General features: G+C 36.9%; 2 protein-coding genes across 2 annotated transcripts; both read right to left on the bottom strand.

Annotated features, from left to right (window-relative positions):
- LOC5568623 lies at positions 1–1281 on the bottom strand. Its single transcript, XM_001652407.2, has 2 exons — positions 776–1281; positions 1–717 (listed from the first exon to the last, which is right to left on the bottom strand). The coding sequence occupies exons 1-2, from the start codon at positions 1200–1202 to the stop codon at positions 80–82; spliced, it is 1065 nt and encodes a 354-aa protein (XP_001652457.1). The 5' UTR covers positions 1203–1281; the 3' UTR covers positions 1–79.
- An 11832-nt stretch (positions 1282–13113) lies between these two features.
- LOC5568624 lies at positions 13114–17695 on the bottom strand. Its single transcript, XM_001652408.2, has 3 exons — positions 17251–17695; positions 13436–13825; positions 13114–13321 (listed from the first exon to the last, which is right to left on the bottom strand). Exons 1-3 carry the CDS (start codon positions 17633–17635, stop codon positions 13242–13244), a joined length of 855 nt encoding a protein of 284 aa, XP_001652458.1. The 5' UTR covers positions 17636–17695; the 3' UTR covers positions 13114–13241.
- Positions 17696–18003: the final 308 nt, after the last annotated feature.

The raw sequence follows: 18003 nt of genomic DNA, 5'->3' as shown, positions 1-18003 counted from the left end.
TAGCATAATAATGAAATCGTTTTATTTATTAGATTTTTATCTCATAAACCTAGCTGCTTCTTTACTTCCCTGACCGAATTTAATACCTACGATTCTGTGGCCGTAAGCGCAGCGAGTCAAAGTCACTGATATGGTTAATGTTGTTCATCCGTGCATGGTACAGGACCTTTTGCTTGTCCACGTAGCTAAACATATCGAAGTACACCGTATTCGGGGATCGCCTGTCCGGGATGATACTCTTTATATGGCTGACCAAGTCTTTCATTTCCGAGTTAACCGAAAGCGATGACTGAACAACATTTTTCAGTTGTTCCATGTTGTTAGTTGGTAAATTTGAACCCTCCAGACGAAGCATATTTGTGGTGCCGCGTGAGCCACAAGTCGACTTCCTCATTTGCTCCACGATTGCTTCCAGGATTTCCACCTCACGCTCCAGATCGTGACTGGACTGCAGTTTATCGCTTTTCGCTTTACGGCACTGGTTGGTGATGGGGTCTAGATCGCACTCGAATGGAAAGAGTTCTCCAGAGTTCAATTCATTCAAGTTTTCATTGATATCAAAGGGAGCTTCTGTTGTTACAGGCGAGTTTTCTGGATTCACTCCGAAAGTTGGACGACGATCGGAAACTTCGGGAGAAGCTGTAGGTTGCCCAAAGCGAAGGTCAATGTTTGGAGGAACTGGTGCCGTTTCACAGTTGCATCGGTTGATGATTGAAGCTGAAATCGAAAAACTCTTAATTGACTGCGACAATCTTATTTTTCCAATAGTTCTTACCAGTAACCCACATTTTCTGTAGGTGCAGACGAGTAACATTTACACTATTCCCCAGCAACACATAGTAATACAGTACATCTCCCTTCTTAATTACAGCTTCCTCTTCTTCAACGATAAACTTTCCATAGCTGATAGACGTAGTATTCTGACAAACGTCGCAGTGTGTTTCGTTGGACAGCTTGGGGTTACGGTTAACGTATAGCTCGATTCCGAAGAATGTAGTGTTGGGCGATCGCTGAACCATGGACACTGTCAGACCTTTTGGCTCTTGGACTTCAAAGTGAACAAATGGATCATGGCGATGCCAGTGATGAGAATTTCTGTGGCGATGACCACCTCCACCGCCATTGTGTCTGTCGTGATGATGGCGACGGCCCGATACCACAATCAGAACACAACTCACAAACAAAAGTAATTTAAAATTCATTTTTGACTTGCTGAATACCGTTTACAACAAACTCTTCGATAGGTTGATATTGAATGATCCTCAGTGGTAGAATTTGCATTTTATAAAGAACTTCTTGAGTCTGTTATCAAAAATGGGGTTTTGTTTTTCGAATGATTAAGAAGTACAATTCGCAGCCATAATATAGACGAGCGTGTTGAACACACGCTACGTATACCCTTGATGACTGTAATCGTGATTTGCCAGGATTGAACCAGTTTAACAATTATGCCATGATCAATGTTGTGATTCATCGGGATGTTTATGCTATCAGTTCTCTGAATGGGATTCTATGCGTTTCGGTCGTGCATGTGCACTTCACATATGCGTTGCCACGTAATCAATAATAAGAGTTATTGATTCTGGGAAAATGATGAAATTCACCTCAAGACTGACTGATTGATGCAATAACTTGAATTTGTGTTGTAGGTAATAGACTTTGATATAAGATATAGTATCAAGTTGAACAAGTTGTACAGAGCTACTTTGAGTTTTGGCTGGACATAGTTATTTAAGAAAAAATAGTCTACATAAATGTTAAAGATGTACAACTCTGAAAATTCATTCAAAGTTAAAACTCAATCAAGTTTTTTTTTATAATATTTAACTTAACAGACATGAATTAGTAGCTATTATGTTTAGAAGTGTTTTACTAGGAAATCTTTGATACATTTTGTTCAGACAATTTATCGTTCTAATGCAACGGTTCGAAAAATTTTCGAGATGAGCCTGATATTTTAGCACATATATAGGGAATCTTTGTTACTTTGTAGCTTGAACAATTTCCAAAACAAGGAAACTGTAACTCTACCGATTAGAGAATGTCATACATATGGAGACCATGATTTCTTTGATTTCTCCCGATGACAACTTACTCCCTCACCTGAACAACAACTCCAACTAGATTCAAATAAATCTAATGATTTTCGAACCATGACATGATAATATATTTAAATATTCAGCAATAAAATTTCTGGTTTCACCGACAGGAACAAGGAATATTCGTGATAGAATTTTATGATATGGTTCCGGAGATGACCAAGTAAGATTTTTTATAGGAAGAGAACCTCTGAAGATGCACTTAGTTCGATAGGTATGCTTAGAGAAAACCTCGAAATTACACATGTAGGCGTTCCTGGAAGATTCCAAGTATGTATTTTGAAGGAACATCTTGGAAAATTTGGAAGACTACGGTAGCCCCACAGATATGGATCAGAGTAGGATTTAACGGAGAATATCTCATCAAAAAGAGTTGAAGTCACGTAAAATACATTTTACCTACTTGAACCATAAATCTATACAACACCGCAATCAATTGTAATTTCCTTAAGCACATTTTTTCCGTTCGTATGAAATAAAATGTCAACCATATGCCTGGAAGCGTTGATTCATTTCTGTGGGGGCATTGAAAACCTACCACAGCTATGAATCATAGATACATAGATAACGGTTCATTCAAATATTACGTAACGTATATATTTTGATCCACAATATTCGTTGATTTCATTCATTAACGGAACATTCTCTGATTCACATCTGTGATGTGGAAAAAAATTAAAATTTCTATGAAAATCGACACTTTTAGTTAAATAATCATAAGTTTTGAGGTGTATTCCCGAAAACAACTATATTGTACAGTACCCGCAAGGGAATTGTGTTTTGTACAGCGTGACCATGATTTTCAACCATATGTTATTATGAAAAATGACCCTTAGTTGATCCATAACCGTGGGGTGACTGTATTTGGAGAAATTACTGAAAACATTAATCCATTATCGCCCGAATTATTTAACTTTCATAGTAATCACTTGGTTCTTTCTGGAGTATCGCAATACGATACTAGAATGCGAAAACCGTCATTCAAATAAAAATCTACGGTCACATTTTTTTACAGTAAACAGTGTGTCATATGTAAGCAAAATATTGAGAAAAAAAAAAACTTGATTATTTCCGCTTATGTTTGAAGGTAGTAGAGCGGAATGAAAAGTGAGAATATGTTGTGACAAACATAATGTTACGGTAATAAGATGATAACATAATTATAAATAACATCACGAGGTTTGTTTGCAAATTATGCAAAAAATTATGTTGAAATGTGACGTACGCACGAAACAAACATAGACGTATATACACAACACATATTCGTTTGCACATACATACACACATTAACATATAAAAATTATTGAGGGTTCAGCAGGATTCCGAAGGTTTCCCACAGAACGCCAATAGAACCCAATTGGTTTTCCTAAGGATTCTCAAAGAATCCTCCGCTGAATTCCCACAGAATTCCCATTGAAATTTCCCAAGGATGAATACATAGAAACTACAAATGATTTCCATGTTGTTTGGTTTGTCTTACAACTTTCGTAGTAATTATGCACAATTCCTCATAGAATCTCGAAAAGTTTCGCACAAAGTTCCCAGCGAATTCTCACATGACTCTTATGGGAGTGTTTCCATGGAATTATTTAAGGAGTTCTAATTGTTTGCAAATAACTCCTACGGGATTATTTTCAAATTCACACCGGATCCTCTCAGAATATCCAAAAGACTTCCACACGACATTCACAAGAATCTCAGAATTCCAGTAGGATTCCCAAATTATTTTCAAACAATTTACTTACTATTCCCACAGTATTTCCATAAAATTAGCACAGTATTCCAAAATTATTTTCACAGGATTCTGACCGTATTGCTGTCGGAGTTCAATGATTTATCCTTTTCCATTTGTTAGCCTAGATTATTCGCATACCCCTCACTCATCGAACCAAGAGACAATTATTATAACAACAAAGTATGCCGCGCATTATAAACGTGTTTTTACCGCTGCTCATATAAGTTAATTCCTAATCGTAGTTTTTCCTCGCGAGTTAAGTGATTCGATTTCAAATTCGATTTCCTTTGTCCGCTGGTGCTTGGCTGTGTCCACCGCGTATTCGCTACTCTGCTCGTTGTCGAGTTCTTCCGGGAAGACCTGTCGTTCCGGAGTCGAATACTCCAACAATTGCCACTGAAGGCCCAAGATTCTCATAGGAGGCCTAGGATTCACTTTTAACCTTTCCCACTGGAATACCAGAATCCTCACTGGAATTTTTACATCAATAGGGTAACTGGGGGTAAAACGCGCCCTCTAAGGAAGAAAGCGTTTTTAGCTATGAAGAACATTATTATAAGCCATTTTTCATTCATTGTCTCATAGACAAACATGTTTTCTATCAAATAGTAGAAACAGCTATCCATTTTCTTTTTTCTGGAGTTAAAAAATCAATTTTTACAAAATGCTTGCTTATCTCCATTTTTATTTTTTGCGGGGTAAAACGCGCCACCTGATCTCGGCGTTAGTCGTTCGCGCGCACGCATGCGCAATCATGCTTGCAAATACGTTGCATATATTAGGGCGTTTGATCAGATGTTATTGTTCGATTATAGTATACATGCTGATTCGAAAAATGTGCATTTGTAAGGTTCGAATTGGCACGTAACTACAGCTTGGCATTACGTTTGCTGGAATTTGAATTCAAACAGCTGTTTTGGTGTTATGAAATAGGTGTGGCCGTTTTGCCCCACGAGTTGATTAAAGTTTAAGTCCTTCAATACGCTTTTTAAGGTTGAATTCAACACTTTTTTCGCATGCAATACAAACTATGGGAGTGCACAAGTCGATTCTCGGTGATAGTTTCAAAAGTTTTGTTGTTTATCGGCCTGAAAAATGGCCTAGAAAATAACACTAAATTACAACGAAAATAGCGAAAAACGTTTTTTCAAGTTTTTCACGATTTATGCCAGGAAAACACTTAAAATTATATCTGCAGAAGCATTTCAATACATTTTCCATTATCTCGGGTGAAAAACAGCGTCCCAAAGCACGTCGTTCGTTCAAAACAAGGGTGGCGCGTTTTACCCCAACGGCGCATTTTACACCCAGTTCCCCTACTGGAAAATCGGATTACTCACTGAAATCCCAGGATAACACACTGGAATTATTGAAATCGCGAATAAATAAATAAATAAATAGAATACGAGGATCCACACTGAAATCTTAAGATACATATTGACATAATGATCCACACTGTAATAAAATTATCAACAATTGTGTTTCATTCCCAAATTAGACGCCTAGGATCCAAAACGAAGTAACAAATCCCAGGATCCACACTGCAAACCTAAGATCCAGCCTGCAACACCAGGATCCACATTGCAATCCAAGGATTCACATTGAATTCCCAACATGCCCACTGGAATCCCAGAACTCACACTGGAATCCCATGATCCACACTGGAATCCTAGTATCCTCAATGGAACCCCAGTATCCACATTGGAAACCCAAAATCCATATTGGCTTCCTTGTATCCATATCGAAATTCTAGGATCCACACTGGAATTCTTGGTTCCACACTGATAACCTAGGATCCACACTGATAACCTAGGATCCACACTGAAATATCAGAATTCACACTGGCATCGTAGCATCCATACTGGAATCGCAGCATCTATACTGGGATCTCAAAATCCACAAAATCAGGTACTTAACTCCCAGGATCTGAAATACCAGGATTAAGAAAAAACTACTTATTGAAATTTTAACACTTCACTTGCACAAGAAAAAAGAAAACATCAAAAATCACTAGTTAAACGAGCAAATATCTTTAAGCTCTAATATTTTGCTTATCTTGACAGATAGGCCTCTATCGTCTGCGATTTACAGACTTCTTCAGTGTCGAGTGCTCGATTTACCAGGTTTCACACTTGATCACGAGGGTTCACATTGGTATCCCATAATACATACTGGAATCCTAGGATCCACTCCACTCCACTGGAAATTTCACGATCAACGCTACAATATTAGGATCCATACTGAAGTACCAGGATCCAAACCGTAACAACATGATCCCCACTGGAACCCAAGGATCCTCGCTGGAATTCAAGCATCCGCACTGGAATCCAAATATTCACGCTGGAATTCCAGATTCCATACTGGGTTCCTTGCATTCATATTGAAATCCTTATGATCCACACTGGAATATCAGTATCCCACTGAAATCTAAGGATCTACACTGTAATCCCACGATCCACACTGTAATACCAGTATTTACTACGTAGTAAATCCACATTAGAATCGCAAGTTCTACATTGAAATTCTACAATGCACATTACAATCCCAGGCTCTACACTGAAATCTTTTGATGAACGAAATCAGAATGAGTTTCAATAAGAACTACATGATTTATTTGTAAAAAAAAAGTGATTTTAAGAATTTCTGATGATATTGCAAGAAAAAATCTAGTTTAAACAAAAACAAAAATATGATGAGGATTCGACTTTCAGAAGATATTGAGGTATTGAGCTATACTCAATTGTATCTTATAAGTGTTGCCAGTCATTAAATGATACCTATACAATTCTTTGGGAAAAATAAATAAAAACACTTGATGTTCATTCTTGTTTTACTGACAGTACCACTTTGTTTTTGGTCGTGAATTTGAGATGTTTTGTTTATTTTAGTTCTGTGCAAGCAATGCTGTTAACTACGTAACGAATTGTATATCAGAAAACTGTAAAGTTTATACTCCTAATTCACCTCTCCTGAATATTCCATGTCCATGTCTGGAAATTTGATAGTATCGTTATGTATTTATTGCTTTTTGTATCCCCCTGAATAATTAGCTCTTTGACGATGACTAAGAGATACTCACAGTGCTCCCCAGACCGTTATTATCAAATTTTTCGTAGGCTAAAAAGCTTTAAGGAATTACGAAGAAATTTTGATCACGTAACTTTTTTCGTAGCACTATATGGATAATTTGGTGAACCTATGTACTCACGTTTCCATGCATTCCACATACAATACATGTTAACATGGCAATGTGCAAGTATACCTTCAAGAATATTTTCAGATTTTAAGTTTTCAGTACTGATCCGTCATACCTCTTTTTTTTTAATTTCCGGTTGTGATTTTTTTATTAAGTTCTACTTAGTCTTGCAGTAAAATCAAATTTTGCTATGATTTTAAATTCAGTGTAGTGTATTATATAAAAATAGATAATGACATAAAGAGCAGCGGTACAAAATGGAAGAAACTATTGAAAAGTATAAATCACCTAATTTAATTTGTTTTTCATAGAACTCAACATCTAATTAAGGACTCATAGTACAGTTACAAACAACTCAAAGAAGATTTTTAACTTAAACATTTGTTAACACACTGAGTAGTACCCTTATTTATCATAAGCATCTTTCAAATTTTGCTAACTTCTCTTCATTCCATTTTTGTTCACACATGCCAGTCATACAAATAAATATCATTATGAAAGATGCAGCAGAGAAGGACGGACACAATCGTAAGCTTAAGTTTTTAAAATAGTTTTGCTTCAAAATTGAAGGTGAAAAAAATGTTAAAAGTGAGTACTCAAGTTCACCTTCTCATTATTATACTATAAAAAATATTTGACGATTCATGATAATATAATATTGGCTTTTTTTTGTATATCATTTGAGGCTATGAAAAATGAGTTCGTTTTAGATTTCAACTGCAAAATGTAATAGCAGTTTGTCGTTTACAGCATTTGAACATGATTAACAATATTAGAATGCCTAATATTTTTAGTAGTAGTGCTTCAGGTGGTTACGCTTCCAAAAGGGACGTAACTCTATGTTTGGTCGATCTTGAGATTCCAAACTCCACCCAATGGGTACAAATTGTTAGAAAAACCATTTTTGACCAAGTTTAATAGTATATTTCTGTGATAATCCGACTGACTTTCTTTGAATTAGTGGACTTCAAAACGGGCCATATTATTTTTATTTTCGATTTCGCCTAGACATGTTGCTTAACTATCTGGTGAGCTCAGATTTGATGGAGATGAGGATGGAGCACCGTGCGTATTGTCACATCTAAGAAAGCGTCTTGAATCATGGATAGCCATTTACCAAATTTGTCAATTTGGAATCTTTTTGAAACCAATTCCTTTTTAATTCCCGCTGTAATGTTCTCAAATCATTATTGCTTTCAAAAAATCTGTGAGTTTTTCATCACATAATATGATTGCTTCGTCGGCTTGAACTGGAAAAAGGCAGTAAAGCTTATGCTTGTTTTGTTACACTTTGTGCTGTATAAGAGATTTCGCATATGAGTAGAATGTCATAATTTTCAAAGTACGGGACCACTAGTCTGTAAAACTAAACGTAATCTGAATTATCCAACTTTTTTAACTAATCATCTTTTCATTTTGTATCGAAGCAAACTGTGCTGAAATGAAAATTTCTTAAGCTAAAGCGTGATCATTCTTGTATTTCGGTCTGGTAGAACCCGACTCATCCTCCATCCTGATGATGATAATAATGTTGAATGTTGATGATTGTACCCGCTATAAACACATCTCTCAGAATGTTGTGGTGAAATTGAAGAGGAGAACCACATTTATGAAGATGAAATTTTCTGTCGAAAACAAGCTAAGCAACAAATGTACGTTGCTTAGAACCCATGTGTGAATTGGATTGGCAATTAAACAATAATGAATATTCAAACATATTCTCCCCGATTCAACTATTCTAGAGAAGATGGTTTCCTTGCTTGAAACAAAAGTACTTTTGAAGTTGAATGAACGAATGGGTAGTGTAGTGAATGAGCCGTATAATTGATTTAAAATGGTTTAACGTGCATTCGAACATTTAAAGCTGAAGAGAATTTTGTGAGAGTGTGGTCATCATTCAAATAGCGTGACAGGACTTGATGAATGATGATGATGAATGGCTATAGGCCTATTCACATGACGTTCAAAAACAGCTGATTGGGAAGCTCTTTGACAGTTCTTCTATGAAAATGACAGCCTCGTGTATGCACCGGTCCTCCACCGATGTAAACAGATGCATAGATGGACCTGTCACATGAAAAGGCCTATAGTTGTATGAACGGTCTGTATACGAAAGCTCCGAACAGGTAGAAGAAAGAAAGAGAATGATCAAATAGGGCGAGAAAAAAAAAGCGACCGATTCGTGTGTGAGTTTTCGGTCATGGAGAAGGAGAAAAAGATTTCCAGTCTTGAAAGTAGTTTTGTGACGAGCAGTTTGGTTGGCGCGCGATATTAATTAGAAAAAATTGTGAACGGTGTTTATAAATCGGCTTGAACACTACATGGCGCAATCGGTAGGTAATTGGTGAAAGATTTTCGTAATTCCCATTCGTGGGTGGAAAAACAGATTCGTAATTCCCATTCGTGGGTGGAAACAAGATTCGTAATTCCCATTTCTGGGTGGAAAAGAGATTTGTAATTCCCATTCGTGGGTGGAAAGAGATTGAATTAGATTAAATTTGGATTGGGCTGGATCTGGATTGGATTTGGATTGGATTTTGATTTGGATTGGGATTTGAGTTTAGAATTGGATTGGATTTGGATTGGATTTGGATTTAGATCGGATTTGGATTTGGATTGGATTTGAATTGGATTTGGATTGAATTTGAATTGGATCTGGATTGGATTTGGATTGGATTTGGATTGAATTTGGATTGGATTTTGATTGGATTTGGATTGGATTTGGATTTGGATTGGATTTGGATTGGATTTGGATTGGATTTGGATTGGATTTTGATTGGATTTGGATTGGATTTGGATTGGATTTGGATTGGATTTGGATTGGATTTGGATTGGATTTGGATTGGATTTGGATTGGATTTGGATTGGATTTGGATTGGATTTGGATTGGATTTGGATTGGATTTGGATTGGATTTGGATTGGATTTGGATTGGATTTGGATTGGATTTGGATTGGATTTGGATTGGATTTGGATTGGATTTGGATTGGATTTGGATTGGATTTGGATTGGATTTGGATTGGATTTGGATTGGATTTGGATTGGATTTGGATTGGATTTGGATTGGATTTGGATTGGATTTGGATTGGATTTGGATTGGATTTGGATTGGATTTGGATTGGATTTGGATTGGATTTGATTTGGATTGGATTTGGATTGGATTTGGATTGGATTTGGATTGGATTTGGATTGGATTTGGATTGGATTTGGATTGGATTTGGATTGGATTTGGATTGGATTTGGATTGGATTTGGATTGGATTTGGATTGGATTTGGATTGGATTTGGATTGGATTTGGATTGGATTTGGATTGGATTTGGATTGGATTTGGATTGGATTTGGATTGGATTTGGATTGGATTTGGATTGGATTTGGATTGGATTTGGATTGGATTTGGATTGGATTTGGATTGGATTTGGATTGGATTTGGATTGGATTTGGATTGGATTTGGATTGGATTTGGATTGGATTTGGATTGGATTTGGATTGGATTTGGATTGGATTTGGATTGGATTTGGATTGGATTTGGATTGGATTTGGATTGGATTTGGATTGGATTTGGATTGGATTTGGATTGGATTTGGATTGGATTTGGATTGGATTTGGATTGGATTTGGATTGGATTTGGATTGGATTTGGATTGGATTTGGATTGGATTTGGATTGGATTTGGATTGGATTTGGATTGGATTTGGATTGGATTTGGATTGGATTTGGATTGGATTTGGATTGGATTTGGATTGGATTTGGATTGGATTTGGATTGGATTTGGATTGGATTTGGATTGGATTTTGATTGGATTTTGATTGGATTTGGATTGAGTTTGGATTGGATTTGGATTGGATTTGGATTGGATTTGGATTGGATTTGGATTGGATTTCGATTGGATTTCGTTTGGATTTAGAATGTATATGGATTTGTTTTGGATTAGATTAAATTTTAGTTGAATTTGGATTCATTTTTGATATATTTGATTAAGATTAGGACTGGATCGGATTTGAATTGAATTCGGATTGAACTATGCTAGAAAGATTGGTTTTATTGAAAGTCGAACTAATCGTTCAAATTTCGATTTATTAAAAATAAGGAAGTTTAGTATTTGAACGATATCATCGATGCCAAAAGAGTAGACAAGGGGAAGGATGTAGTGAATGAGCCGTATAATTGATTTAAAATGGTTTAACGTGCATTCGAACATTTAAAGCTGAAGAGAATTTTGTGAGAGTGTGGTCATCATTCAAATAGCGTGACAGGACTTGATGAATGATGATGATGAATGGCTATAGTTGTATGAACGGTCTGTATACGAAAGCTCCGAACAGGTAGAAGAAAGAAAGAGAATGATCAAATAGGGCGAGAAAAAAAAAGCGACCGATTCGTGTGTGAGTTTTCGGTCATGGAGAAGGAGAAAAAGATCTCCAGTCTTGAAAGTAGTTTTGTGACGAGCAGTTTGGTTGGCGCGCGATATTAATTAGAAAAAATTGTGAACGGTGTTTATAAATCGGCTTGAACACTACAGGTAGTACCTTCATTTGGAAAACAATCAATATTTAATCGACTTTAAAGTTTTCTCTTTCAAAAACGTAAAGCTCTTTGTGAACGAACAGTACCATTTTTGAAGCCCATGGGTAAAGCAGTCAGTATGCGTTGAAGCGGGTTGGAGCCATAAAATGTCCTGGAATATGTATACCAGAACACAATTTTATCGAGCAGCATCGCAAGCCGAACCGGGTTCATTCATCGTCAGGCCTGGTTTTGTGTTGTTAAACGTGGTACGTCGTATAGTCAACTGGAGTTCAGTAGCATCAGCCGCAGCCACCGTGAGGGCGTGACAAGCGAAAAGTTTATCAGAAAAGTGCTCCCAATTTATTTTGATGACGCGATTCAATCATCCCTGACATGTCGTGCGGTTGAAAGGATAATGGAAATTTGAACGACAACCCCGAGTGTCGGTCGTTGTCCTCTCCCGGTGACACCCTTCCGGGTGGAGAAGGCTTGTTTGGTTGCAATTCACGGACTAACTTCGAATTTCAATGGTGGTATTGTGTCTCGGTTTTGGAATTGTTTCGAGATGTTTGTGACCAAGTTGAAGGATATAGGGGTGTTGCTTTCAGTCATACTTTTCCCATGAACGTTTCAAGGGGTCACATAATTGACAGCCTTCCCCCTAAAACATGTAACGGGATAGAAAATCTATTTTTATTCTTAGAAGTCTTCGAAATCGAAGTATTGTATGTTTCATTTTCAATAGGGCCTTAAAGCCCCATCCTTACGCCTGTGGTAAACCAATCAAAAGTGATAAGTTACTCGCATTTACGGCCTATATGAATCCTGGTGTGGCGTTCATCTTACTAGCTCTGTGTCTTCAATGATAAGAGGATTTCCTACCATTGCTGCACTGGTACCCACAGAACGTTGGGCTTCTTTGTCATAAATGGTATATGCCTTCCCAGCCACAAAGTCAATATCCAAGATATTTATCTTTTGGTGCTGATGTTTGTGTTTGGAAACCAGAGTCATGCTTCTTAAGAAATTTGGTTGTTGTTACCCGCCTCAGACGACTTCCGTGGCCGTGACCAGAAGTCAGGGGTACCCCGGTGACAAGGCCCATCTGGCCGAGTCATCCTAGATTCGAGATTGTTTTATAACACACGAAACAAATACAAAAATATACAAAATATACACAATAATCTCAAAGTTTTGAATTCGAATATTCAAATCATAGAGAAACAGATGCTATTCTATGGAAATATCATGATATCTTCACTAAGACTGAGCCTGCTTCTCTGTCCAAAAGGCACTTCTACTGTCATTAACTGAAAGCCTTCTTTGTCATAGTTTCTGGTTGGTTAGGCATGTCAGTAGTTCATTAACTTCCTTTTCCTAGTGCGCATCGTACTCTTATGCTGTGCATACACAAATTCTTTCTGCTCTCGGAAGTTTTTTAAACTAGAAGCAATAAAACAGTACTCCTCAGTGCTACAAAAGTACAAGTACTTTTCAGTGCAACTTTTTTTTTCAAATATTACAATCTTCACCTGGCCACGTTCTTACAAGGATGAGCTCCATTAGACAATTGTGTTCCTTCTTCTTCTTAGGATTTTTTATTTAAAACATTATAACAATAATTATTAATTTGAAAAAGATTTTGGTAATCAAAACTTTATTCAAGTGTAGATTTAGACTGTTTCGGTAATTGATTGCACTTCACTATCAGTGTCTGGTCAGTTTGTGTGGTTTCACCAAATTCGATTGTTCTGCTGGGCATGAACACGTTGCTGGTATAAAGTAATCTGCAAAAGATAAAAGGAATATCGTTCAAAAATATCCACCATGAGACAAATTCAATCAGGCACCACGTTAACTTTCATCTGCCCATAAATCATCGGCCAGACCGCAACACTTACCCCTCAGATGCACCTTCCGCGGATCGGTGCGAATTTTTTCGCCACCGGTTTTCTTTCCGGTCACCACGAAATTGATATGATCCCCCAGGGCAAACCGCAACGCGGACGATTCGTACGCAAAGCACCCGTTCCGTTCGCTCATCGAATCGACATTCAAATCGAGTTTTTGCGTCTGCTGTTGCTGGGAGGCCGTTCCGGGCCGGAAATTGGCATTCTTGAGCGCCTGAAGGCCAACCGCTGCGGTCGATGAAGCTCGTGGGAGATAAGCGCCAAATCCGGACGATTCATGAAACTTGAACAGGGGCCGGTAATCGGTGATTTTGCTCGACGCCTTGTCACAATATCCAGCGGGTGGATCACTGCAAACACACGGCGCCGGGATTACGTAATCTGTCAACGAGCGGAGCGGAATGGAATCAGAATGGATATACGGGATGCTGCACGCTATGTTCAAATGGGGTTTTTTATGCAATCTGTATGTACTTCAGGTTTCTTTTTGGAAAATTCGTTTTATGAACTTTATTTTAGGTGGCCCATAGAAGCTCGGGGTCACTCTTTAAAAAACATACAACAGTGATTTGTTTGCATCTAGAAATCCCTTGTCTAAGTGGAATATTCTTTGGCTCATTCGAAAGGCAATGAACTGATCTCACCACGTTGTAAATTTGATCAATTTTTTTTGAATTTTGCTATTTTATTTTTTTAAATTGAAATTGTGACATTTTCCAAAAAATACACTGAAATTACAACCGTAATCTCATCATCATTGAAACCGTGCAAAAGACTGTTTCTGCCCTCTGTTTTGAGTATTTTTATTTAAAATTTTCAAAGCAAGTAGTGGTATCCTTTTTTATTGCATGGAAACCCACAACAAAACTACTGCTTGCCATCATTGCAATTGGAACTAGATTTGAGGATGTAAAAAGAGATCGTGTATTAGATTTATGCATTAAAGTACCGATTTTTTTTGGAAAAAAAAACATACAAAAGAATTTTAGTTTGAAACAAACACGATTATAAATCTATAAGAATTTGTATAAAATTAAATATACTAATAGATATCGGTTGAATCTCATGTTTGGAGATAGAATTATTAAAGCAGTTTTGATGCAAATTTTAAGCCATATAGGTTTTTAAAACCATCCATGACGAAGAGAACGAAGTTGCCGAAAATACACCACTTCACTACACGTTAAGTACATAAAGCGTTCCATACCGCTTGGCGTTTATCGTTATATGGAAATTTTTGACATATATTACAAAAATGGCCCCAATTTTAAGAAAAGCGTTCGCCAGGAGATTTGGGACCAAATTCAATTTCAAATTACTGCTTCGGATGAGTGACGAATGATGGTGAGACACCACGAAGTGGTTGTATTATTGTTTGTAAACGTTTCAAAATTATTAAGAGCCCAGCAATTTTTAATGCAGTAATGTCCTGATTTTGTCAGCCCCATGGGTTGACAAAATCGGAAAAGAGCTAAAATCGGGAAAAAAATTCGGCCGGTTTCAAGTTTTGTTTTAACTTAAGGACTTGGTTTTATGATTTCGTTAATATAAACATTTTTTTTACTTCCATTTTCCATGTACCGTAATCCAAAGTAACATCGATATGTTTCTTGGATAATTATTAAGAATTTCAAATTTCTAAAGTTCGGTCCTTAGATTTTTTTCAAGAAAATCACAAGTACTTCAAAAATGTATCCAACAATTTTGTCATCATTTTATCGAAGCTTCAACCAAAATTCCCGTTTACAATATATTCAAGATTTCGATACGTAGTATCTTCAGGGATTTTCTAGAATTTGCTCCAAAATAGTGGGTCAGGACTTTTTTAAGATTTCAACAAGAGAGTTTCTTTAAGAATTTCTCCAGAGATTGGTCCTAAGATTCCTTCAGGAATTATTCTCGTAGTTCTAAGATATAATTCAAAATGGTGCATTCAAAGAATTTCCCAGTCATTTTCCTAAAAATATCTCCAGAAAAAGATCAAATATTTTTTTTAGAAATTATTGATGGAGTTTAAAAAAATATGGAAGATATTTCAGAATAAAGTCCCAAAGTAACACATGCTGAAACCTGATTCAGTTTCAAAGTAACCCTTGATGAGCTCGCAAAAAGTTCTCTGAAAGAAATCGTAACATTGAAATGAATGATTTCGTACATAAGTTATTTATAAGAATGCTTTGTTGAACGGAATTACTACACACTTTAGATACCATTCTGCTTAAAATAGAGACTTTCGAGAACTTCCATTAAAATAGATATTTGCGTTAAAATAGAGACTAAGCCTTTAGAAAAAGATCTGCTACCAGTCCTAAATGTGTACAAACCATGTCCCGAAGACGGTAACTTTTTTTTTTCAATTATGCCGTTTTGACTCATATTTGGAAGACTTAAGGTCAACAGTGACTTCAAATGCATCTGATAGGCATATATTAGCTGATATTTTTGTGAATATTTTAATTTCTTCGCTTAGTTCAACTGTTAGCTGTTTGGTTTACCGGTAAACATATTTATTTAAACTTGTTTAGCATTGTTTATACGTAAAAGTATAGAACTACATTTTGATTTAAATACATGAGATACATAATATTAAATAAAATTCTTACCACGATTTGGGGCCCGGTGCGGACCGCACCCATGGCACCCCTTTACCTACGCTACTGCTCACCACGGTTGGTCTGTGAGTCCGATGTACCCCAGTGCAGTATTCTAAGTGCCAAATTAGAAGACTACTTTTGCGTATTCTATTCGTCAGAGTCGTGCCTTGATTGCCCTTTACGGTGAAAGGACAGAAATAAAGCAAAAGCGGGCATTGGGGAATTAGTTCGACGCTTTATTGAAAAAGTGGAACAATTCATACACCGTGAATCCCTTAGCAGGTCAACTTCTGCTGTATATGTGTGGTGATATAGGTCCTGTGAGGTGACAAGAAATCCTGTTTACGACCGGCGACTAGTGCAAGTCACTACAAATGTTTCTATGTTTGCGTTCCCAATTTTGTAATTGATAAAAAATAGTAGGCTTCACTGCAGTAGGCAAGGATTGACAGTATCTCTAACTCATTGCTCTCCATAAAAATCATGATCATCATCACATCATGAGAGGTTGTTTATCATCTTTTGCTACAGCTCTTATTAGATCTAGGAGATAACAGTGCACGATAGAACCCATCTAAAAAGCTTCAAACCTAGAGGACGCTATTGATATTGGATGTTTGGAGATTGTAAAATAAAACACCTACCTCCAATGGTAAATAAGCGAGAGAAATGGGTTTTTACAACTTGCGAAACACTGCCGATTGTGTTGTGCTTTTATCATGCTTCGAAATCAAATGAGAACGAATTCTGCAATGCCTGGCAGTGGGATAATGTATTTATGTTGGTTCAAACGTTCAATTATCATTAATCCTACTAATACTTTATCTACTGTAATCGCACTAAAGAATTTTCATTTGCATTCGTAATCTTCGTTATCATCATCATCATCATCATCATCATCATCATCATCATCATCATCATCATCATCATCATCATCATCATCATCATCATCAACGTTCATTGTATTAGGTTTCAAAACAGCAAGATAGTTGAAATATTCTTTGTTCCTCATATATAAGCTTCTATGGGCAACCAAAAATAATTTTAATAAAAAAGTTTTGAAAAAAAAAACTCCATGATAGAATATTTTACGGCTTGTTTCTTATGATACTGATGAAATAAAATCTAACGTAAATGAAAGTTGCATAATAACCCCCTTTGGACATAGCGTGGTGCTGATAAGCTGATTAATTTTCGGGACTGGAGGCTCACCTGTGAACTCGGCTTTGTTGGCAGGTGAAACGGAGATTTCGGATTTTCCGGTAAAGCTGGCTAAGGTTGTATATTTTAGCACATCCCGCGGTTCCACGGACAGCAGGGTGCTTTTAATTTTGAAACATCCATTCTCGACGTGGGTCGTATTGACGCACAGATCACAGTGGAGGTCTTTCTTGCGGAGATCTTGATTTTTGTAGATTTTGATGCCGAACATATCTTGCTTGGGGTCCCGTTTGGGATAATATATTTCCACACCCTGTGATTCGAGCACTTTGAAGAACGGGCGATCTTCTGTCGGGTCTTTGAACACATCTTGGCAAATTCCTGCCAGTGAACAGGTTACACACAAAGAAATCAAAACGAATGACTTCAGCAGCATCTTTGCTGATTAGCTTTGAACGTGTCGAATGGAAAGAACGAACTGAGCATCGCCAATTGAAATCCGTGCCATGCATTGCTATGTGTTGACCGTTCATGAGAATAAATCTAACGGTTATGGGTAAACAAACAATATTATCAAACGATGACCTCATCCAAATTGTAAACAAGGAAGAGATGAGTTGTGTAGGCTTGAATATATTTAAAATGAATAGCACAAGATCGAAGCTCAGTGGTATATGCAAATGAAATTGGAAATTGGTTGAAATACATTTTTAAGATTGTTCCCAGTTATATTATATTTACCTTAGAGCATAAGTTTCAATTGGACTTGTTTGAGTTTTATAAACCATGATAGCTCATGTTTGG

The sequence above is a fragment of the Aedes aegypti genome, chromosome 2 (assembly GCF_002204515.2).
Source record: "Aedes aegypti strain LVP_AGWG chromosome 2, AaegL5.0 Primary Assembly, whole genome shotgun sequence".
Classification (NCBI taxonomy): domain Eukaryota; kingdom Metazoa; phylum Arthropoda; class Insecta; order Diptera; family Culicidae; genus Aedes; species Aedes aegypti.
Note: the sequence above shows the minus strand (reverse complement) of the source record. Positions and strands in the feature narration are given on the sequence as shown.